The 26163-nt window shown below is 42.2% G+C and overlaps 1 protein-coding gene across 1 annotated transcript; it reads left to right on the top strand.

Annotated features, from left to right (window-relative positions):
* Positions 1-10733: 10733 nt before the first annotated feature.
* On the top strand, positions 10734-25674 carry LOC115149584 (tripartite motif-containing protein 16). The gene is made up of 7 exons (XM_029692538.1): positions 10734-10754; positions 17036-17733; positions 18167-18262; positions 23600-23833; positions 24574-24733; positions 24859-24918; positions 25148-25674. The coding sequence occupies exons 2-7, from the start codon at positions 17137-17139 to the stop codon at positions 25672-25674; spliced, it is 1674 nt and encodes a 557-aa protein (XP_029548398.1). The 5' UTR covers positions 10734-10754; positions 17036-17136.
* Positions 25675-26163: the final 489 nt, after the last annotated feature.

Raw genomic sequence — 26163 nt, 5'->3', positions numbered from 1 at the left:
AGAACTTGGACATTTTCAGCTTCCAGGAATTGTGTACAGAACCATGCGACATGGGGCTGTGCATTATCATGCTGAAACATGAGGTGATGGCGGCGGATGAATGGCACAACAATGGTCCTCAGAATCTCGTCACGGTATTTCTGTTCATTGAAATTGCGGTTGATAAAATGCTAATGTGTTCATTGTCCGTAGCATATGACTGCCCATACCATAACCCCACTGCCACAATGGGGAACTCTGTTGAGCAATCCGCTCGTGCAGAAAGTCTTCAGTTGTTCAAACCGCCAGTTTCATCAGCTGTCTGGATGGCTGGTCTCAGACCATCCCCCAGTTTCATCAGCTGTCCGGATGGCTGGTCTCAGACGATCCCCCAGTTTCATTAGCTGTCAGGATGACTGGTCTCAGACGATCCCCCAGTTTCATCAGCTGTCTGGATGACTGGTCTCAGATTATGCCCCAGTTTCATCAGCTGCCCGGATGACTGGTCTCAGACGATCCCCCAGTTTCATCAGCTGTCTGGATGACTGGTCTCAGACGATCCCACAGTTTCATCAGCTGTCCGGATGACTGGTCTCAGACCATCCCCCAGTTTCATCAGCTGTCTGGATGACTGGTCTCAGACCATCCCCCAGTTTCATCAGCTGTCCGGATGGCTGGTCTCAGACCATCCCCCAGTTTCATCAGTTGTCTGGATGACTGGTCTCAGACCATCCCCCAGTTTCATCAGCTGTCCGGATGACTGGTCTCAGACCATCCCCCAGTTTCATCAGCTGTCTGGATGACTGGTCTCAGACGATTCCCTAGTTTCATCAGCTGTCCGGATTACTGGTCTCAGACGATCCCCCAGTTTCATCAGCTGTCCGGATGACTGGTCTCAGACCATCCCCCAGTTTCATCAGCTGTCTGGATGACTGGTCTCAGACGATCCCCCAGTTTCATCAGCTGTCTGGATGACTGGTCTCAGACGATACCCCAGTTTCATCAGCTGTCCGGATGACTGGTCTCAGACCATCCCCCAGTTTCATCAGCTGTCCGGATGACTGGTCTCAGACGATCCCCCAGTTTCATCAGCTGTCCGGATGACTGGTCTCAAACCATCCTGCAAGAAGCCGGATATGGAGGTCCTGGGCTGGCGTGGATACACGTGGTCTGCGGTTGTGAGGCCCGGTTTGACGTACTGTCAAATTCTCTAAAACAACGTTGGAGGCAGGTTATGATAGAGAAATTAACATTAAATTCTCTGGCAACATCTCCGGTGGACATTCCTGTAATAAGCATGCAAATTAGCATGCTCCCTCAAAACATTAGACATCTGTGGCATTGTGTTGTGTGATGAAACTGCACTTTTTAGGGAGGTCTTTTATTGTCCCCAACACAAGGTACACTTGTGTAATGAGCATGCTGTTTAAACAGCTTCTTGATATGCAACACTTGTCAGGTGGATTGATTGTCTTGGCAAAGGATAAATGGTCACTAAACAAATTTAAGATAAATACATTTTTTGTGCATATGAACCATTTCTGGGACCTTTTATTTCCTCTCAAGAAACATGGAGTTTATATTTTTGTTCACTTTAGACAATATAAATATTCTTAAATTAAACTTTTATGTTCATTTTATGGATTATTACCAACATGTTTTATATAATTATTATTATTGCTGCATATTATTAGTAATAAAAGGGTTAAAAAATGAATCCTCAAAGAAAAAAAAACATTTTCAAAAAGGTTCCTCAGGGAACTCCTATAGATGTACTATTGTAAAGTGGTTGTTCCACTGGATGTCATAAGGTGAATGCACCAATTTGTAAGTCGCTCTGGATAAGAGCGTCTGCTAAATGACGTAAATGTAAATGCAAATGTAACTCAAAAAGGCTCCTCAGGGAACTTTCAGGAAGATTCCCCACAGTGGCAACTCAAAAAGGTTCCTCAGGGAACTCCTACCTTTCAGGAAGATTCCCCACAGTGGCAACTCAAAAAGGCTCCTCAGGGAACTTTCAGGAAGATTCCCCACAGTGGCAACTCAAAAAGGTTCCTCAGGGAACTCCTACCTTTCAGGAAGATTCCCCACAGTGGCAACTCAAAAAGGCTCCTTGAATAACCTTTTCTTCTTAGAGAGGAAATGACATTTGAAACAACAATCCACAAAATATTTTATTTTAAAGAAGCTAATAATCCTCTGTGGCCAAATTGTCACGCCCTGACCTGAGAGAGCCTTTTTTATGTTAGGTTTGGTCAGGGTGTGATTTGGGTAGGCATTCTATGTCCTTTTTCTATGCTTTGTATTTCTTTGTTTTGGCCTAGTATGGCTCTCAATCAAGGACGGTACATCGTTGTCGCTGATTGGGAGTCATACTTAGGCAGCCTGTTTTCCTTTGGGGTTTGTGGGTAGTTAATTTCTGTTTAGTGTTTTGCACCTGACAGAACTGTTTGGCTGTTAGTTTCTTTTTTTTTTTTTTTTTTGTTTAAAGTGTTCTATCTTTAATAAATTCATGATGAGCACTAATCACGCTGGCCTTGGTCTACTCTCTTCAACGACGGCCGTTACACAAATAATTATTTTTTAGTAACCTATTTATTTATTTCTGTACAGACAGGAGTAGGCTAATTATTAGGCTATATAATTTTTCCAATTTTATTACATTTACTGTAGGAAAAGCTTAGCTTCCCTAGCCTTGTGGACATGTCCCCTATGCTTGCATATTAAAAACGTAACACCCCTAACCTCCATTCACTATTGGAGTGCAGGCTTCAGATGACATGGTTTTTTGTGGACCATTCTAAACAAAAATAATTCCACACAAACAATACCAGTCAAAAGCTTGGACACTCCAGGGTTTTTGTTTAATATGAAATAGGAGCTATTGATAAGAAGAGTGTTGTTGTGTAGCTACCAGTCTGTCCTGGAATGGATTGTTGATGTGGGTGGTAGTAGTCATGCAGAAGCTATTGAGAATAAGAGGCGCCAGCATATTGAAAGGTTCCTCCTGGAACCTATTCGTCTTCAGGTTCCTCCAATAACCATTTATGATAAGAAAGGTTAAAATATGAACCATTGATTAGGAAAGGTTAAAATGTTAACCCATTGATTAGGAAAGGTTAAAATGTTAACCCATTGATTAGGAAAGGTTAAAATGTTAACCCATTGATTAGGAAAGGTTAAAATATGAACCCATTGATTAGGAAAGGTTAAAATGTTAACCCATTGATTAGGAAAGGTTAAAATGTTAACCCATTGATTAGGAAAGGTTAAAATATGAACCCATTGATTAGGAAAGGTTAAAATGTTAACCCATTGATTAGGAAAGGTTAAAATGTTAACCCATTGATTAGGAAAGGTTAAAATATGAACTTATTGATTAGGAAAGGTTAAAATATGAACCCATTGATTAGGAAAGGTTAAAATGTTAACCCATTGATTAGGAAAGGTTAAAATATGAACTTATTGATTAGGAAAGGTTAAAATATGAACCCATTGATTAGGAAACGTTAAAATATGAACCCATTGATTAGGAAAGGTTAAAATATGAACCCATTGATTAGGAAAGGTTAGAATATGAACCCATTGATTAGGAAAGGTTAAAATATGAACCCATTGATTAGGAAAGGTTAAAATATGAACCCATTGATTAGGAAAGGTTAAAATGTTAACCCATTGATTAGGAAAGGTTAAAATATGAACTTATTGATTAGGAAAGGTTAAAATGTTAACCCATTGATTAGGAAAGGTTAAAATATGAACTTATTGATTAGGAAAGGTTAAAATATGAACCCATTGATTAGGAAAGGTTAAAATATGAACCCATTGATTAGGAAAGGTTAAAATATGAACTTATTGATTAGGAAAGGTTAAAATATGAACCCATTGATTAGGAAAGGTTAAAATATGAACCCATTGATTAGGAAAGGTTGAAATATGAACTTATTGATAGGAAAGGTTAAAATATGGATCCATTGATTAGGAAAGGTTAAAATATGAACTTATTGATTAGGAAAGGTTAAAATATGAACCCATTGATTAGGAAAGGTTAAAATATGAACCCATTGATTAGGAAAGGTTGAAATATGAACTTATTGATAGGAAAGGTTAAAATATGGATCCATTGATTAGGAAAGGTTAAAATATGAACTTATTGATTAGGAAAGGTTAAAATATGAACCCATTGATTAGGAAAGGTTAAAATGTGAACCCATTGATTAGGAAAGGTTAAAATATGAACCCATTGATTAGGAAAGGTTAAAATATGAACTTATTGATTAGGAAAGGTTAAAATATGAACCCATTGATTAGGAAAGGTTTAAATATGAACCCATTGATTAGGAAAGGTTAAAATGTGAACCCATTGATTAGGAAAGGTTAAAATGTGAACACATTGATTAGGAAAGGTTAAAATGTTAACCCATTGATTAGGAAAGGTTCCCAGAGGAACTCTAAAGATGAAAAGGTTCTTGTAAGAATAGTTTTTACATTTCAACTTTCCTAATTGAACCCCTAATTATTTTAATTTTTGAATTACATTTTTTGTTTAACCTTTATTGAACTAGGCAAGTCAGTTAAGAACAAGTTCTTAATTACAATGACGGCCTACCCCGGCCAAACCTGGACGACGCTGGGCCAATTGTGTTCTGCCCTATGGGACTCCCAATCACGGCCGGTTGGGATACAGCCTGGATTCTTAGTGTGTTCTGAAATAGGCTAGATTTTCTTCATGTCATGTTTGTTTAGACCTGTCTCAGATAAATACTGGAGTTATTGTGATGGTTTTGATGTTAAGGGTAAATTACCATGAGACAGTCAGTTATCTGCATGACAATCACTGGCTGACAAAATGTCATGACCGACACAGCCCTAGGTGACATCAATAAGGGATCATAGCTTTCACCTGGATTCACCTGGTCAGTCTATGTCGTGGAAAAAACAGGTACTCCTAATGTTTTGTACACACAGTGTATATCATGTGTCTATAATAAACAAGCTTGAACTGAGAAGGGAAGAGGGAGGGCAGCCAGGAGGGAGGAGAAAAGATGGCCAGATTTGTGTTTAGTTTGTAGGTGAACAAAACATGAAAAATACGTAGGCCCTTAATAGGGCTAGGGGGCAGTATTGTCACTTTCGGATGAAATACGTGCCCATATTAAACTGCCTCCTACTCAAACTCAGAAGCTAGGATATGCATATTATTAGTAGATTTGGATAGAAAACACTCTAAAGTTTCCAAAACTGTTTGAATGATGTCTGTGAGTATAACAGAACTCATATGACAGGCAAAACCCTGAGAGAAATCCAACGAGGAAATGAACATCTGGTTCCTGTAGTTTTCTCAAGTCCTTGCCTTTCTGACACACAGTGAGTTAGGACTCAAATAGCACTTCCTAAGGCTTCCACTAGATGTCAACAGTCTTAGAAAGTAGTTTGAGCCTTTTGCGGTAAACACAGACCGAAGGAGAACGCTGGTAATCAGGTGAACAGAAAATCACATCAATTCATAGGGCGCGTTCATGTGAGAAATCCCTTTGCGTTCCAAAACGTTTTTCAAGGCAATGCAAACGTCCGGTTGGAATATTACTGAAGTTTCACGTTCTCAAGGCCCTAAAGATTGATGCTATACAACGTTTGACATGTTTGAACGAACGTAAATATAACTTTTTCTTGAGTTTCCGTCGTCACATTTCCCTCGCGCACCCTACATTTTGAGTAGCCTACAGAATGCGCGAACAACATGGAGTTATTTGGACATAAATCATTAACTTTATCGAACAAAACAACATTTGTTGTGGACCTGGGATTCCTGGAAGTGCCTCTGATGAAGATTATTAAAGGTAAGTGAATATTTCTAATGCTATTTATGCGTTTAGATGACTCCAAGATGGCCGGTGTCTATAATTGCCTACTGTCTTTTTTCTGACCACAGTACTCAGATTATTGCAAAGTGTGCCTTCCCAGTAAAGTTATTTTGAAATTTGTCAACGCGATTGCATTCAGGAGATGTTAATCTATAATTCTTTGAATAACATTTTAATATTTTATCAAGGTTTATGGCGAGTATTTTTTAATTTGTTGTGCTGATTCACCAGCATTTTTGGAGGCAAAATATTTTCTGAACATCACACGATGATGTAAAATGCTGTTTTTGGATATAAATATGAACTTGATAGAACACAAAATGCATGTATTGTCTAACATAATGTCCTAGGAGTGTCATCTGATGAAGATTGTCAAAGGTTAGTGCATAATTTTAGCTGTTTTTCTGCTTTTGGTGACGCTTGTCCTTGTTTTGAAAATGGCTGTGTGTAATGTTTTGTCAATGTACTGTCCTAACATAATCTAATTTTATGCTTTCGCCGTAAAGCCTTTTTGAAATCGGACAACGTGGTTAGATTAAGGAGATGTTTATCTTTCAAATGGTGTAAAATAGTTGTATGTTTGAGAAATTTGAATCATGAGATTTTGTTGTTTTCAAATAAGGCGCTCTGATATTTCACTGGCTGTTGTAAGTGTGTACCGCGGGTGGGACGCTAGCCACGTAGCCCATAGAAGCTAAATGATGTGTACTCAAATATTATGTAATCAAAAAATATCACTTTAGCTGGTAGAACTGACAAAATGAAATGAATCATAGAGTTCTTATAACTTATTCCATTCAACAGGTCCATTTGTTTGTCTCACATCTCTTTATTTTCATATACCCTGGGGGCTATGTAGCTTCTGATCAGTCATGTTAGTCTCATGTCTCTCTATATTCATATACCCTGGGGGCTATGTAGCTTCTTATCAGTCATGTTTGTCTCTTTATATTCATATACCCTGGGGGCTATGTAGCTTCTGATCAGTCATGTTTGTCTCATGTCTCTTTATATTCATATACCCTGGGGGCTATGTAGCTTCTGATCAGTCATGTTTGTCTCTTTATATTCATATACCCTGGGGGCTATGTAGCTTCTGATCAGTCATGTTTGTCTCTTTATATTCATATACCCTGGGGGCTATGTAGCTTCTGATTAGTCATGTTAGTCTCATGTCTCTTTATATTCATATACCCTGGGGGCTATGTAGCTTCTGATTAGTCATGTTAGTCTCATGTCTCTTTATATTCATATACCCTGGGGGCTATGTAGCTTCTGATCAGTCATGTTGAGAGTTGTGCTGTTATTCAGACACTTGATTTTTATTTCCAGTTGTTTTTCCCTGGTCATGTCAGAATACACTACCTTTACAGAGTAACTGCACCTAAAAACCAACTTCTCATTTAGAAAACAGTGTATGTGGCATTGATATGAGCCAGTATTGATACGGCTCAGTACATCACTGGGGCTAAGCTTCCTGCCATCCAGGACCTCTATACCAGGCGGTGTCAGAGGAAGGCCCTAAAAAACAGCAGCAGCCAGGGTCAAATGGCAGGGAAGAGGATGATTTAGGTGACCAAGACACAGGCCTAGAACTTGATTTTTTTGTCTGCCGGTTATTGTCATGCAAAAGACTGCTGACCTGAAGGTAAATTATGTTAATTAACATTGACACGTTTAGCAACTCCAGGCCTCCACAAACCAATGATGAGCACCTTTTGGAACATCTACATTAAAAAATAATAATAAATAAATGTAATACACACCATCACAATAAACCCATTATTTATTTTAGGCAGATCTAAATAAACATGTATTATAGAAGAACAGAATATGAGTTGACCTACTGTGTTATCTGGCTATTCTCCATCTTATAGACTGTAGGCTTGTTCATTTAGTAGACTAGATACTGTATGTTATCTGGCTATGATATAGACTGTAGGCTTGTTCATTTAGTAGACTAGATACTGTATGTTATCTGGCTATGATATAGACTGTAGGCTTGTTCATTTAGTAGACTAGATACTGTATGTTATCTGGCTATGATATAGACTGTAGGCTTGTTCATTTAGTAGACTAGATACTGTATGTTATCTGGCTATGATATAGACTGTAGGCTTGTTCATTTAGCTGACTAGATATGCCTATGCTTATAAGTCCTGTGCAATTATTTTATATTTTATGATTTTATAGTAAGAAGAATATAATTGTAATTAGCTGAATAAAATAGAAAGGATATTTTTCTCATTCCAGAGCGAGTGCCCATATGAAGTGTCTATGTTGAGCGTAAAAGTTATAATTTGAAACAGTTATTTGGCAACTTTAGTTGTGATTAATACAAACTTTAGTAAAGCCAATGCTAAAGGGTAGTTTCACCAGGACACACATCCCCTACATTCATCTAGAAATATAACAGACTTTATTATAGTTTCACCAGGACATCTAACTGAGGCATTTCAACAGTGGTACAGTAACAGGTAGTCATGGAGACATGCACTTATTAAACACATCCCCTACATTCATCTAGAAATATAACAGACTTTATTATAGTTTCACCAGGACATCTAACTGAGGCATTTCAACAGTGGTACAGTAACAGGTAGTCATGGAGACATGCACTTATTAAACACATCCCCTACATTCATCTAGAAATATAACAGACTTTATTATAGTTTCACCAGGACATCTAACTGAGGCATTACAACAGTGGTACAGTAACAGGTAGTCAGGGAGACATGCACTTATTAAACACATCCCCTACATTCATCTAGAAATATAACAGACTTTATTATAGTTTCACCAGGACATCTAACTGAGGCATTACAACAGTGGTACAGCAACAGGTAGTCAGGGAGACATGCACTTATTAAACACATCCCCTACATTCATCTAGAAATATAACAGACTTTATTATAGTTTCACCAGGACATCTAACTGAGGCATTACAACAGTGGTACAGCAACAGGTAGTCAGGGAGACATGCACTTATTAAACACATCCCCTACATTCATCTAGAAATATAACAGACTTTATTATAGTTTCACCAGGACATCTAACTGAGGCATTTCAACAGTGGTACAGCAACAGGTAGTCATGGAGACATGCACTTATTAAACACATCCCCTACATTCATCTAGAAATATAACAGACTTTATTATAGTTTCACCAGGACATCTAACTGAGGCATTTCAACAGTGGTACAGTAACAGGTAGTCATGGAGACATGCACTTATTAAACACATCCCCTACATTCATCTAGAAATATAACAGACTTTATTATAGTTTCACCAGGACATCTAACTGAGGCATTTCAACAGTGGTACAGTAACAGGTAGTCATGGAGACATGCACTTATTAAACACATCCCCTACATTCATCTAGAAATATAACAGACTTCATTCTAAAAATATAATGTTTAGTTTATTATCAAAATATTGCCAATTTATTCTCGAAATATTGCCACTTTTAAAAGTTCTATCAAAAAAGTGTGACTTTAGAGAGAGAGAAAAAAAGAAAGAAGGTATTGTGGGGTAATTTTATCAGATTGGCTTATTGGAGATGGGGTCAGAGTCAATGTTTGAAGTTGTTGGCTTCAACATACACTGTAGATGTATGTGTTCAAAAGTAGCTCCCAATGTCTTCAAATCCCTGGGGAGAGAGGAACTGCTACCCCTAGGGAGAGAGGAGCTGCAACCCCTGGGGAGAGAGGAGCTGCAACCCCTGGAGAGAGAGGAGCTGCTACCCCTGGGGAGAGAGGAGCTGCTTCCCCTGGGGAGAGAGGAACTGCTACCCCTAGGGAGAGAGGAGCTGCTACCCCTGGAGAGAGAGAGGAGCTGCAACCCCTGGGGAGAGAGGAGCTGCAACCCCTGGGGAGAGAGGAGCTGCTACCCCTGGGGAGAGAGGAGCTGCTACCCCTGGGGAGAAAGGAGCTGCTACCCCTGGGGAGAGAGGAGCTGCTACCCCTGGAGAGAGAGGAGCTGCTACCCCTGGAGAGAGAGGAGCTGCAACCCCTGGGGAGAGAGGAGCTGCAACCCCTGGGGAGAGAGGAGCTGCTACCCCTGGGGAGAAAGGAGCTGCTACCCCTGGGGAGAGAGGAGCTGCTACCCCTGGGGAGAGAGGAGCTGCTACCCCTGGGGAGAAAGGAGCTGCTACCCCTGGGGAGAGAGGAGCTGCTACCCTGGGGAGAGAGGAGCTGCTACCCCTGGGGAGAGAGGAGCTGCTACCCCTGGAGAGAGAGGAGCTGCTACCCCTGGGGAGAGAGGAGCTGCTTCCCCTGGGGAGAGAGGAACTGCTACCCCTAGGGAGAGAGGAGCTGCTACCCCTGGAGAGAGAGGAGCTGCTACCCCTAGGGAAGAGAGGAGCTGCTACCTCTGGTGAGAGAGGAGCCGTACCCCTGGGGAGAGAGGAGCTGCTACCCCTGGGGAGAGAGGAGCTGCTACCCCTGGGGAGAGAGGAGCTGCTACCCCTGGGGAGAGAGAGGAGCTGCTACCCCTGGGGAGAGAGAGGAGCTGCTACCCCTGGGGAGAGAGAGGAGCTGCTACCCCTGGGGAGAGAGAGGAGCTGCTTCCCCTGGGGAGAGAGAGGATCTGCTACCCCTGGGGAGAGAGGAGCTGCTACCCCTGGGGAGAGAGAGGAGCTGCTTCCCCTGGGGAGAGAGAGGAGCTGCTACCCCTGGGGAGAGAGGAGCTGCTACCCCTGGGGAGAGAGGAGCTGCTAAGAATGGTGTCACATCCCTCCAATAGAGTTCCAGACAGTTGTAGAATGTTTGCCAAGGCACATTGTAAGAGCTGTAAAGAGAGAGGGACTCGGAGAGAGAACAGGTAGAACCTGATATGTAAATGAGCAGAGCAAACGAAAGTAACTTTCGACGACCGAATGATCATTCAGACAGTTTCTATTGAGAGATAAAAGGTAAGACGATTATTGTATATTATATAGTTGATGATATTGTTATGTGTATTAATATAGTTGATGATATTGTTATGTGTATTCATATAGTTGATGATATTGTTGTGTGTATTCATATAGTTGATGATATTGTTATGTGTATTAATATAGTTGATGATATTGTTATGTGTATTCATATAGTTGATGATATTGTTATGTGTATTCATATAGTTGATGATATTGTTATGTGTATTCATATAGTTGATGATATTGTTGTGTGTATTAATATAGTTGATGATATTGTTATGTGTATTCATATAGTTTATGATATTTTTGGTGGACAGTGTTATAATAGACCTACTCTCCTTAAAATGTTTTTGATATAAATTAGATGCGTGGGGTGAATTCGTTCTGTGCCCATCTGTGTGCCCCAGGGTGATCGCTCCTACACTATCTACAATCTAAAAGGTTTCTTTGGCTGTCACCATAGGAGAACCCTTTGTAGAACATATTTTTGGTACTAGGTAGAACCCTTTTGGGTTCCATGAAGAACCCTTTCCACAGAGGGTTCTACATGGAAGCCAGAAGGGTTCTACCTGGAACCCAAAAGCGTTCTCCAATGGGGACAGCCAGAGGACTCGTTTGGAACTCTTTATCCTAAGTGTGTACTGTATCATAGGTCTACAGACTTGTCTTCTCAAAACAGATTTAAGACACAACAAGCAACAAACAAACGATTTTCTCTTTCCAATCTACTGTTTATGCTTTTCACTCAGTTGTGTGAAAGAGAGACAAATGAATATTGTGGAAAGCCTAACAACTTACACTTCCTCAAAACAGGTTGTGTGTATTCATTAATGCCGACCGTAGCAAAACGTTTGGCAACAGAAATGATTCGGTCCACGTTGTACAGTGTATGGAGTAAACAGCTTATGCAACATTTAAAACTGTTGGCTGCGGTGTAAACTAATGAATACAACCCAGGTTGTAGCCTATGACTCAGCTTTTGATGACTGATGCTGAAACTAGATTGTAGCTTGAGGGGTATACTATGATACAGGCTTGATATACTGGTTTTCTAAAGTTAGCCAGCTTCAGTTAGCTTCACATTCCAGCTCAGGCCTCATCCATCAGAATATACAGAGTTCTAGTCATCAGGAAGCTGCTCTCTCAGCAGAACAGAAAATATCTCAATGACTTGACATGTTCTGGTTGTGAATTCAGGCTACAAGGTGACAATCCTGTCAGGGATTATTGTAAAGTGTGTAGATAAATTAAATGTATGGTGTAATGTTAGTATAGTGAATGACAGTAAAACCCTCCTAACAGTCTACTACTACTGAGACAGGTTGGTGTAATGTTAGTATAGTGAATGACAGTAAAACCCTCCTAACAGTCTACTACTACTGAGACAGGTTGGTGTAATGTTAGTATAGTGAATGACAGTAAAACCCTCCTAACAGTCTACTACTACTGAGACAGGTTGGTGTAATGTTAGTATAGTGAATGACAGTAAAACCCTCCTAACAGTCTACTACTACTGAGACAGGTTGGTGTAATGTTAGTATAGTGAATGACAGTAAAACCCTCCTAACAGTCTACTACTACTGAGACAGGTTGGTGTAATGTTAGTATAGTGAATGACAGTAAAACCCTCCTAACAGTCTACTACTACTGAGACAGGTTGGTGTAATGTTAGTATAGTGAAGGACAGTAAAACCCTCCTAACAGTCTACTACTACTGAGACAGGTTGGTGTAATGTTAGTATAGTGAAGGACAGTAAAACACTCCTAACAGTCTACTACTACTGAGACAGGTTGGTGTAATGTTAGTATAGTGAAGGACAGTAAAACACTCCTAACAGTCTACTACTACTGAGACAGGTTGGTGTAATGTTAGTATAGTGAATGACAGTAAAACCCTCCTAACAGTCTACTACTACTGAGACAGGTTGGTGTAATGTTAGTATAGTGAATGACAGTAAAACACTCCTAACAGTCTACTACTACTGAGACAGGTTGGTGTAATGTTAGTATAGTGAATGACAGTAAAACCCTCCTAACAGTCTACTACTACTGAGACAGGTTGGTGTAATGTTAGTATAGTGAATGACAGTAAAACCCTCCTAACAGTCTACTACTACTGAGACAGGTTGGTGTAATGTTAGTATAGTGAATGGCAGTAAAACCCTCCTAACAGTCTACTACTACTGAGACAGGTTGGTGTAATGTTAGTATAGTGAATGACAGTAGAACACTCCTAACAGTCTACTACTACTGAGACAGGTTGGTGTAATGTTAGTATAGTGAATGACAGTAAAACACTCCTGACAGTCTACTACTACTGAGACAGGTTGGTGTAATGTTAGTATAGTGAAGGACAGTAAAACACTCCTAACAGTCTACTACTACTGAGACAGGTTGGTGTAATGTTAGTATAGTGAATGACAGTAAAACCCTCCTAACAGTCTACTACTACTGAGACAGGTTGGTGTAATGTTAGTATAGTGAATGACAGTAAAACCCTCCTAACAGTCTACTACTACTGAGACAGGTTGGTGTAATGTTAGTATAGTGAATGACAGTAAAACCCTCCTAACAGTCTACTACTACTGAGACAGGTTGGTGTAATGTTAGTATAGTGAATGACAGTAAAACCCTCCTAACAGTCTACTACTACTGAGACAGGTTGGTGTAATGTTAGTATAGTGAATGACAGTAAAACACTCCTAACAGTCTACTACTGCTGAGACAGGTTGGTGTAATGTTAGTGTAGTGAAGGACAGTAAAACCCTCCTAACAGTCTACTACTACTGAGACAGGTTGGTGTAATGTTAGTATAGTGAATGACAGTAAAACACTCCTAACAGTCTACTACTACTGAGACAGGTTGGTGTAATGTTAGTATAGTGAAGGACAGTAAAACACTCCTAACAGTCTACTACTACTGAGACAGGTTGGTGTAATGTTAGTATAGTGAATGACAGTTAAACCCTCCTAACAGTCTACTACTACTGAGACAGGTTGGTGTAATGTTAGTATAGTGAATGACAGTAAAACCCTCCTAACAGTCTACTACTACTGAGACAGGTTGGTGTAATGTTAGTATAGTGAATGACAGTAAAACCCTCCTAACAGTCTACTACTACTGAGACAGGTTGGTGTAATGTTAGTATAGTGAATGACAGTTAAACCCTCCTAACAGTCTACTACTACTGAGACAGGTTGATGTAATGTTAGTATAGTGAATGACAGTAAAACACTCCTAACAGTCTACTACTACTGAGACAGGTTGGTGTAATGTTAGTATAGTGAATGACAGTAAAACACTCCTGACAGTCTACTACTACTGAGACAGGTTGGTGTAATGTTAGTATAGTGAATGACAGTAAAACCCTCCTAACAGTCTACTACTACTGAGACAGGTTGGTGTAATGTTAGTATAGTGAATGACAGTTTAATCAGACAAAATGGAGCTGACTGGATGGGGTGAAGTCAAATTCAATATATCAATATTCATATATTATAGTTCAGGTGCGACCTGGGTTCGCTTCCCTGCCCAGCTGTTTGCTACATTGGTGTCAGAAGTGGTATGTTGTCTACGAGGAATGGACCGGATGTGTGAGGGGTCTGAGTAGTCGAAGCCCGGGACTAATTAGCACTGATACTGGGTTAACCCTATTGATACTGATACTGGGTTAACCCTATTAATACTGATACTGGGTTAACCCTATTGATACTGATACTGGGTTAACCCTATTAATACTGATACTGGGTTAACACTATTAATACTGATACTGGGTTAACACTATTGATACTGATACTGGGTTAACACTATTTATAATGATACTGGGTTAACACTATTGATACTGATACTGGGTTAACACTATTGATACTGATACTGGGTTAACCCTATTGATACTGATACTGGGTTAACACTATTGATACTGATACTGGGTTAACACTATTGATACTGATACTGGGTTAACCCTATTGATACTGATACTGGGTTAACCCTATTGATACTGATACTGGGTTAACCCTATTAATACTGATACTGGGTTAACACTACTGATACTGGGTTAACCCTATTAATACTGATACTGGGTTAACACTACTGATACTGGGTTAACCCTATTAATACTGATACTGGGTTAACACTACTGATACTGGGTTAACCCTATTGATACTGATACTGGGTTAACACTATTGATACTGATACTGGGTTAACACTATTGATACTGATACTGGGTTAACACTATTGATACTGATACTGGGTTAACCCTGTTGATACTGATACTGGGTTAACACTATTTATACTGATACTGGGTTAACACTATTGATACTGATACTGGGTTAACCCTATTTATACTGATACTGGGTTAACACTATTAATACTGATACTGGGTTAACCCTATTGATAATGATACTGGGTTAACCCTATTAATACTGATACTGGGTTAACCCTATTGATAATGATACTGGGTTAACACTATTAATACTGATACTGGGTTAACACTATTTATAATGATACTGGGTTAACCCTGTTTATACTGATACTGGTACTGGGTTAACCCTATTTATACTGATACTGGGTTAACACTATTTATACTGATACTGGGTTAACCCTATTGATACTGATACTGGGTTAACCCTATTAATACTGATACTGGGTTAACACTATTTATACTGATACTGGGTTAACCCTATTTATACTGATACTGGGTTAACACTATTGATACTGATACTGGGTTAACCCTATTTATACTGATACTGGGTTAACACTATTGATACTGATACTGGGTTAACCCTATTAATACTGATACTGGGTTAACCCTATTGATACTGATACTGGGTTAACACTATTGATACTGATACTGGGTTAACACTATTGATACTGATACTGGGTTAACCCTATTAATACTGATACTGGGTTAACACTATTGATACTGATACTGGGTTAACACTATTGATACTGATACTGGGTTAACCCTATTGATACTGATACTGGGTTAACACTATTGATACTGATACTGGGTTAACACTATACTGATACTGGATTAACACTATTTATACTGATACTGGGTTAACCCTATTAATACTGATACTGGGTTAACCCTATTGATACTGATACTGGGTTAACCCTATTGATACTGATACTGGGTTAACACTATTGATACTGATACTGGGTTAACACTATTGATACTGATACTGGGTTAACACTATTGATACTGATACTGGGTTAACCCTATTAATACTGATACTGGGTTAACCCTATTAATACTGATACTGGGTTAACACTATTAATACTGATACTGGGTTAACCCTATTAATACTGATACTGGGTTAACACTATTGATACTGATACTGGGTTAACCCTATTGATACTGATACTGGGTTAACACTATTGATACTGATACTGGGTTAACCCTATTAATACTGATACTGGGTTAACACTATTAATACTGATACTGGGTTAACACTATTAATACTGATACTGGGTTAACCCTATTGATACTGATACTGGGTTAACACTATTGATACTGATACTGGGTTAACCCTATTGATACTGATACTGGGTTAACACTATTAATACTGATACTGGGTTAACCCTATTGATACTGATACTGGGTTAACCCTATTGATACTGATACTGGGTTAACCCTATTGATACTGATACTGGGTTAACCCTATTGATACTGATACTGGGTTAACACTATTGATACTGATACTGGGTTAACACTATTGATACTGGGTTAACACTATTGATTCTGGGTTAACACTATTGATACTGGGTTAACACTATTGATACTGATACTGGGTTAACCCTATTGATACTGATACTGGGTTAACCCTATTAATACTGATACTGGGTTAACCCTATTGATACTGATACTGGGTTAACACTATTGATACTGATACTGGGTTAACACTATTGATACTGATACTGGGTTAACACTATTGATACTGATACTGGGTTAACACTATTGATACTGATACTGGGTTAACACTATTGATACTGATACTGGGTTAACACTATTGATACTGATACTGGGTTAACACTATTGATACTGATACTGGGTTAACACTATTGATACTGATACTCGGTTAACCCTATTGATACTGATACTGGGTTAACCCTATTGATACTGATACTGGGTTAACACTATTTATATGTTAAGGGCTCTAACATTAGAACAAAACTATTTGTCTCCCTCTTGATGTTGCTTGCAGTTCCTCTCTCTCTTCCTGCATTCCTCTAACCCCTCCCTCCCTCCCTCCCTCTAACCCCACCCCTCTGGCAGAACCAGGAAGTCCATCCCCCTTCACAAACTCTCTTCTGAGGAAACAAAACTGATCTGAGTCTCTGTGTCGTCTGTCTGTGTGAGAGTGAACAACCGTCCAAATGGCTCAACAGGGAGTTCTGCTGGACCAGGACCAGTTCTGTTGTTCTGTCTGTCTGGATCTACTGAAGGAACCAGTCGCCATCCCCTGTGGACACAGTTACTGTAGGAGCTGTATTGAGGGCTGCTGGGATCAGGATGTTCTGAAAGGGGTCTATAGCTGTCCTCAGTGCAGACAGACCTTCAGTCCGAGGCCTAATCTGAGGAAAAATAACCTATTGGCTGAGCTAGTGGAGAAACTGAGGAAGACAGGACTCCAGGCTGCTCCCCCTCCTGCTCTGTGCTATGCTGGACCTGGAGATGTGGCGTGTGATGTCTGCACTGGGACCAGAAAGCAGAAATCCCTCATGTCCTGTCTGGCATGTCTGGCCTCTTACTGTGAGACTCACCTCCAACCTCACTACGAATCTCCTGCTTTCAAGAAGCACAAGCTGGTCAAAGCCACCACACAACTACAGGAGAAGATCTGCTCTCATCATGACAAACTGCTGGAGGTTTACTGTCGTACCGATCAGCAGTGTATCTGTTATCAGTGTGTGATGGATGAACATAAAGGCCATGATACAGTGTCAGCTGCAGCAGAGAGGACTGAGAAACAGGTAAGACCAGAACAACTTGTTGGTGACTGTCTGATAAACAAATAATTAAAGATACAGTAGGAACTAAGGCTGTTTGAATATGAGATCATTGAAATGAAATTAATCCTCAGCAGAACAAATATGAACACAAACCTTGAGTATATTGATATGTTAACCCAGATTCTCCAGATGTATCACCATTTTATAATGTCAAACACTATTATCATTCTGAATGGCCTTTTATGAGTCCAAAGTTCAGTCTCAACCTGTTGATGCATGTAGTCCTACCATAAAAACTATAATCATTCACATAGCAACAAATAAATATCATTTAGTAAATGGACCATCCATTTATTTAGACCTTCCTCTCTATGGGCCCTATGTCACATTACTATACTATTGATCTACTGGACTAATAAAGCTTGATAGCTCATTGAAGAGTGATTCTCCACAGAGGCAGCTGGGGATGAGTCAGCAGAAGGTCCAGCAGAGATTCCAGGAGAGAGAGAAGGAGCTGAAGGAGCTCCAACAGGCTGTGGAGTCTTTCAAGGTGAGTATTGTTGACCAGAGGAGACACACCATTTCACCTGTCTCCTCCAGTCAGAGAGAGAGAGAGAGAGAGAGAAGGAGCTGAAGGAGCTCCAACAGGCTGTGGAGTCTCTCAAGGTGAGTATTGTTGACCAGAGGAGACACACCATTTCACCTGTCTCCTCCAGTCAGAGAGAGAGAGAGAGAGAGGTAGAGGGGCCCCTATCCAATCCCACTGACCCCACTGTTGGGAACAGGTTGTCACTGCTGAGGCAGTGAAGAAAGTAGAGGAGGATGGGTCAAGGCTGAGGGATCCTGAGAGGATCCCTGTGAATAGTAGATCTGTGACAGCACAGAGGGATGGGCCAACGAGGGATATATGCTTCAGTAAGGTTGGCTTCTTAGTGTTCATAGGTTTACCTCAGGTAACTTATTATTAACTATCCTTGTAGGTTTACCTCAGGTAACTTATTATTAACTATCCTTGTAGGTTTACCTCAGGTAACTTATTATTAACTATCCTTGTAGGTTTACCTCAGGTAACTTATTATTAACTATCCTTGTAGGTTTACCTCAGGTAACTTATTATTAACTATCCTTGTAGGTTTACCTCAGGTAACTTATTATTAACTATCCTTGTAGGTTTACCTCAGGTAACTTATTATTAACTAACCTTGTAGGTTTACCTCAGGTAACTTATTATTAACTAACCTGGTAGGTTTGTGCAAAGCCTTCAAACTTTAAACATGTTCTGGTCATATTTAACTGTATATATTTTTTTGATCCATTTTTCTGCCATTTTTCTCGTAAAAAAGCGATAATATTCCGACCGGGAATCTGCGTTTCGGTAAATAGAGGGAAAAACAGAAAGACGGGGGCGGCCAGTGCACGAGCCTAAGCCCTTTGTCCTCTGATAGACCACTTAGCAAAAGCGCTCGTGTGTTTCAGCCAGGGCTTTGAATTACGTCATTCAACTTTTTCCCGGGCTCTGAGAGCCCATTGGAGCCGTAGGAAGTGTCACGTAACAGCAGAGATCCTTTGTAATGGATAGAGATGACAAAGAAGGGCAAGAAATGGTCAGACATGTCACTTCCTGTACAGAATCTTCTCAGGTTTTGGCCTGCCAAATGAGTTCTGTTATTCTCACAGACACCATTCAAACAGTTTCAGAAACTTTGGAGTATTTTCTATCCAAAGCCAATAATTATATGCATATTCTAGTTTCTGGGCAGGAGTAATAATCAGATTAAAACGGGTACGTTTTTTATCCAGCCGTGAAAATACTGCCCCCTAGCCATAAAAGGTTAACTAGGATACAGCTACTTGGTGAGGAAGCTCACTGTTCACCTGGTTATAGATTGTAGTGCCCTACAGGTATGGTTGGCGCAAAGCCTTCAAACGTTAAACATGTTCTGGTCATGGTTAACTGTATATATATATTTTTTATATATAAAAAGGTGTAAATTCTCAACAAATCGCATGTCCCTGTTCTCTTTTTCAAAATGTTATCGATTTAAACAGTCAGAAGATAGAAAAAAAAGAAATAACATTTTTTATTTGTTTCTAAATGGCTGCTGGGTAATATGATAATCGTTGAAATCTGTTGGTTCGTAGACATCAAATAGAGAGAATGCTGCGCAGGTTCACTGAGTTGTAAACCTAATGGATTGGTGGAGATCATTGATTTGTAGCTCTGACTCAGTTGCTACCTCAGATTATGAGCCTATCAAGTGTGGTGAATGAGGTATGTAGTTCCCACAGAAGACCACAGGGGGGAGCAAGAGAGATATAAACCCATACAGTTTATCTCTTTAAATACCCTGAACCTAACAATCAATCAAATGTATTTATAAAGGCCTTTTTACATCAGCAGATGTCACAAAGTGCTGTACAGAAACTCTAACCCTACGTATAACCTGTTTTATCCTGAACCCTAATTCTAGGGTAGGGTAGCCTAGAACCCCTTTAGAAACTATTATAGTAATAATATTATGTTAGTAAATACCATTATAGTACTAAATAGGTTCTATTGTTATTTTTTTTAAATAAAACCTATGTATAGTACTTAGCATTTAACTGTTTTTATTTTATTATATTTATTATTTAGAGGAGTCTGTCTAAATAATGAAAAGTTAAGTTATTGCCAGACTTTTTAATGAAACCTTTATTTAACCAGGTAGGCTAGTTGAGAACAAGTCCTTTATTTAACCAGGTAGGCTAGTTGAGAACAAGTCCTTTATTTAACCAGGTAGGCTAGTTGAGAACAAGTCCTTTATTTAACCAGGTAGGCTAGTTGAGAACAAGTTCTCATTTACAACTGTGACCTGGCCAAGATAAAGCAAAGCAGTGTGACACAAACAACAACACAGAGTTACACATGGAATAAACAAACGTACAGTCAATAACACAATAGAAAAGTCTATATACAGTTGTGAAATTGAGGTAAGATAAAGGAGGTAAGTTAATAAATAGGCCGTGGTGGCGAAATAATTACAATTTAGCAATTAAACACTGGAATGATAGATGTGCAGAAGATGAATTTGCAAGAAGAGATACTATTAACTAACTGCTATCTCTCTGTCCCTCTCTCTCTCTCTCTCTCTCTGTCCCTCTCTCTCTCTCTGTCTCTCTCTCTCTCTGTCCGTCTCTTTTTCTGTCCCTCTCTCTCTCTCTGTCTCTCTCTCTGTCTCTCTCTCTCTCTGTCTCTCTCTCTCTCTCTGTCTCCCTCTCTCTCTCTGTCCCTCTCTCTCTGTCCCTCTCTCTCTCTGTCCCTCTCTCTCTCTGTCCCTCTCTCTCTGTCCCTCTCTCTCTGTCCCTCTCTCTCTCTCTGTCCCTCTCTTCTCTCTCTGTCCCCTCTCTCTCTCTCTCTGTCCCTCTCTCCTCTCTCTCTGTGCCCTCTCGCTCTGTCCCCTCTCGTCTCTCTCTTCTGTCCCCTCTCTCTCCTCATCTCGTCCCTCTCTCTCTCTCTCTGGTCCCTCTCTCCTCTCCTCTGTCCCTCTCTCTCTCTCTGTCACTCTCTCTCTCTCTGACCCTCTCTCTCTCTCTTGTCCCCTCTCTCTCTCTCTCTGTCCCTCTCTCATCTCTCTCTTGCTCCCTCTCTCTCTCTCTCTGTCCCCTCCATCCTCTCTGTCCCCCTCTTCTCCTCTCTCTCTCCTCGGTCCCCCAGCCCTCTCTCTCTCTCTCTCTGTCCTACCCTCTCCGCTCTATCCTCCTGCTGTCCCCCTTCTCTCTCTCTCTCTCTGTCCCCATCTCTCTCTCTGTCTCTCTCTCTGTCCCTCTCTCTCTCTCTGTCTCTGTCTCTCTCTGTCCCTCTGTCCCTCTGTCCCTCTGTCCCTCTTTCTCTCTGTCCCTCTGTCCTCTCTCTCTGTCCCTCTCTCTCTCTGTCCCTCTGTCCCTCTCTCTCTCTGTCCCTCTCTCTCTGTGTCTCTGTCTCTCTCTGTCCCTCTCTCTCTCTCTGTCTCTTTCCTCCCTGTCTCTCCGTCTCTGTCCCTCTCTCCTCTCTTCTCTGTCTCTCTCCCTGTCCCTCTCTCTCTCTCTCTGTCCCTCTCTCTCTCTGTCCCTCTCGTCCCTCTCTCTCTCTGTCCCTCTTTCACTCTCTCTGTCCTCTTTCACTCTCTCTGTCCCTCTCTCTGTCCCACTCTCTCTCTCTTTCTCTCTCTCTGTCCCTCTTTCTCTCTCTCTCTCTCTCTCTCTCTCTGTCCCCCCTCTCTCTCTCTCTGTCCCTCTCTCTATGTCCGCCTCTGCTCCCTCTCTCCTCTCTGTCCCTCTTTCACTCTCTTGTCCCTCTTTCACTCTCTCTGTCCTCTCTCTGTCCCACTCTCTCTCTCTCCTCTCTCTCTGTCCCTCTCTCTCTCTCTGTCCCTCTTTCTCTCTCTCTCTCTCTGTCCCTCTCTCTCTCTCTCTGTCCCTCTCTTTCTCTCTGTCTCTCTCTCTCTCTCTCTGTCTCTCTCTCTCTGTCCCTCTCTCTCTCTCTCTCTCTCTGTCCCTCTCTCTCTCTCTCTGTCCCTCTCTCTCTCTTCTCTGTCCCTCTCTCCTCTGTCCCTCTCTTCTCTGTCCCTCTCTTCTCTGTCCCTCTCTTCTCTGTCCCTCTCTCCTCTGTCCCTCTCTTCTCTGTCCCTCTCTTCTCTGTCCCTCTCTTCTCTGTCCCTCTCTTCTCTGTCCCTCTCTCTCTCTCTCTCTCTCTCTCTGTCTGTCCCTCTCTCTCTGTCTCTGGCCTCTCTCTCGCTCGTCTTGTCCCTCTTTCTGTCCCTCTCTCTCTCTGTCCTCCTCTCTCTGTCTCCTCTCTCTGTCCCTGCTCTCTCTCTGTCCGTCCCTCTCTCTCTCTCTCTCTCTCTCTGTCCCTCTCTCTCTGTCTCTCTCTCTGTCCCTCTCTCTCTCTGTCCCTCTCTCTCTCTGTCCCTCTCTCTCTCTGTCCCTCTCTCTCTGTCTCTCTCTCTGTCCCTCTCTCTCTCTGTCCCTCTCTCTCTCTGTCCCTCTCTCTCTCTGTCCCTCTCTCTCTGTCCCCTCTCTCTCTCTGTCCGTCCCTCTCTCTCTCTCTCTCTCTCTCTGTCCCTCTCTCTCTGTCTCTCTCTCTGTCCCCCTCTCTCTCTCTGTCCCTCTCTCTCTCTTCTCTCTCTCTGTCCCTCTCTCTGTCCCCTCTCTCTCTATGTCCCCCCTCTCTCTCTCTCTGATATCTCTCTCTCTGTCTCTCTCTCTCTCTCTGTCTCTCTCTCTGTCCCTCTCTCTCTCTGTCCCTCTCTCTCTCACTCTCTCTCTGTCCCTCTCTCTCTCTCTCTCTCTCTCTGTCCCTCTCTCTCTGTCTCTCTCTCTGTCCCTCTCTCTCTCTGTCCCCTCTCTCTCTCTGTTCCCCTCTCTCTCTCTCTCTCTCCTCTCTCTCTCTCTCTCTCTCTCTCTCTCTCTCTGTCCCCCTCTCTCTCTCTGTCCCCCTCTCTCTCTCTGTCCCTCTCTCTCTCTGTCCCTCTCTCTCTGTCCCTCTCTCTCTATGTCCCCCTCTCTCTCTCTGTCTCTCTCTCTGTCCCTCTCTCTCTCTGTCCCTCTCTCTCTGTCCCTCTCTCTCTATGTCCCCCTCTCTCTCTCTCTCTGTCTCTCTCTCTGTCTCTCTCTCTCTCTGTCTCTCTCTCTGTCCCTCTCTCTCTCTGTCCCTCTCTCTCTCTCTCTCTCTCTGTCCCTCTCTCTCTCTCTCTCGCTCTGTCCCCCTCTCTCTCTCTGTCCCTCTCTCTCTCTCTGTCTCTCTCTCTCTCTGTCCCTCTCTCTCACTCTCTCTCTCGCTCTCTCTCTCGCTCTCTCTCTCGCTCTCTCTCTCGCTCTCGCTCTCGCTCTCTCTCCCTCTCTCCCTCTCTCTCTCTCTCTCTCTTAACAGCGCTCTGCACAGGCAGCAGGGGAGGCCAGTGATCAGATCTTTACTGAGCTGATCCGCTCCATTGAGAGAAGGAGCTCTGAGGTGAAGGAGCTGATCAGAGCCCAAGAGAAGGCTCAAGTGAGTGAAGCTGAAGGAGTCCTGGAGCAACTGAAGCAGGAGATAGCTGAGCTGAGGAAGAGAAGCACTGAGCTGGAGCAGCTCTCACACACAGAGGATCACATCCATTTCCTCCAGGTAACTAAACTGTCTTGTTACATGTGAAATGAAATTAACTTCATGTGAAACTATTCATCTCAATCATTATGTTGTCCTCTCTGTCCCTCTGTCTGTGTCCCCCCCTCTCTCTCTCTCCCTCTCTCTCTCTCTGTCCCTCAATCCCTCTCCCTCTCTCTCTGTCCCTCTGTCTGTGTCCCCCCCTCTCTCTGTCTCCCTCTCTCTCTGTGTCCCTCTCTCTCTCTGTGTCCCTCTCTGTCTCTCTGTGTCCCTCTCTCTCTGTGTCCCTCTCTCTCTGTGTCCCTCTCTCTCTGTGTCCCTCTCTCTTTGTGACCCCCTGTCCCTCTGTCTGTGTCCCCCACCCTCTCTCTGTCTGTGTCCCCCCCTCTCTCTGTGTCTCTCTCTGGGTCTCTCTGTCCCTCTCTCTCTCTGGCCCTCTGTGTCTCTCTCTCTCTCTCTGTCCCTCTCTCTCTGTCCCTCTCTCTGTGTCCCTCTCTCTGTGTCCCTCTCTCTGTCTCTCTCGGTGTCCCTCTCTCTGTGTCCCCCTCTCTCTGGGTCTCTGTGTCCCCCTCTCTCGGTGTCTCTCTCTCTGTTCCTCTGTCTCTCTCTCTCTGTTCCTCTGTCTCTCTCTCTCTGTGTCTCTCTGTCTCTCTCTCTCTCTCTCTCTGTCTCTCTCTCTCTCTGTCTCTCTCTGTCTCTCTCTGTCTCTGTCTCTCTGTCTCTGTCTCTGTCTCTCTCTCTCTCTGTCTCTCTCTCTCCAGAGTTATCAGTCTCTCTCCAGTATCAGTGTATCTTCAGACTTACCCAGCATCGTTGTCCGTCCTCTTCAGTACTTTGGAGATGTGAGTAAGACTGTGTCTGAACTGAGAGAGAAACTAGAAGACTTCCTTAAAGGAGAATGGACCAAGATCTCCACTACAGGTGTGTTGAAAACAATAACAACATCAACTTTAGACCATTGAAAGTTCCCTACTAGTCATATACATGTGGAATATGGTATGATGATAACATTCCCTCTCTCTGTCAATGTGTTTGTGTGTCTGTAGTGAATATAGTGGAGGTTGTTCTGCCTCCAGAGCCCAAGACCAGAGAACAGTTGTTACAATGTGAGTCTCTTTATTGTGAAGTAACTAACAGTCTCTTTTTACTGCCACTCCTAACAATCCCTCTAGAAATATATAGCAATAGTAGATCTAATCAAAGACTGTATCTATCTGACTCCTCATATTTCTCTGGTTTGATCTCTGCTGTGCTCTGATCAAAGACAGGGTAGATACAGTATCTGACTTGACTTATTGTTCTGACTCCCCTCATTGGTCTCTGCTCTTCTCCCAGATTCCTGTCAGCTCACACTGGACCCAAACACAGCAAACACAGACCTCTCTCTGTCTGAAGGGAACAGAAAGGTGACCTGTACAGACCAAGACCAACCATATCCTGACCATCCAGACAGATTCACCGACTACTGTCAGGTGCTGTGTAGAGAGGGTCTGACTGGGCGCTGTTACTGGGAGGTAGAGTGGAGTGGGGGAGAGGCTGGTATAGGAGTGACATATAAAGGAATCAGCAGGAGAGGAAGGGGTGATGACTGTTGTCTTGGATACAATGACAAGTCCTGGAGTCTGTTCTGCTCTGACAAAAGTTACATTGCCTGGTATAATAAGAATCCCACTACCATAGACGTCCGCCCCTCCAGCTCCCACAGACTAGGAGTGTATCTGGACTGGCCAGCCGGCACTCTGTCCTTCTATAGAGCCTCCTCTGACACACTGACCCACCTGATCACATTCACCTCCACATTCACTGAGCCCCTCTATCCAGGGTTTAGGGTTCATTATGAATCCTCAGTGTCCCTGAAATAATAACTGGACACACACACACACACACACACACACACACACACACACACACACACACACACACACACACACACACACACTGGACACACACACACACACACACACACACACACACACACACTGGACACACACACACACACACACTGGACACACACACACACACACTGGACACACACACACACACACTGGACACACACACAAACACACACACACACACACACACAAACACACACACACACACACTGGACACACACACACACACACACACACACACACACACACTGAACACACACTGAACACACACTGAACACACACACACACTGAACACACACACACACACACACACACTGAACACACACACACTCAACACACACACACTGAACACACACAAACTGGACACAAAATGGACACACACACTCAACACACACCGGACACACAAACACACACACACACACACACACACACACACACACACACTGGACACAAAATAGA

Source organism: Salmo trutta, chromosome 15, assembly GCF_901001165.1.
Source record: "Salmo trutta chromosome 15, fSalTru1.1, whole genome shotgun sequence".
NCBI classification, from domain to species: Eukaryota; Metazoa; Chordata; class Actinopteri; order Salmoniformes; family Salmonidae; genus Salmo; species Salmo trutta.
The sequence above is the reverse complement of the archived record's forward strand: the minus strand, read 5'-3'. Positions and strand labels throughout refer to the sequence as shown.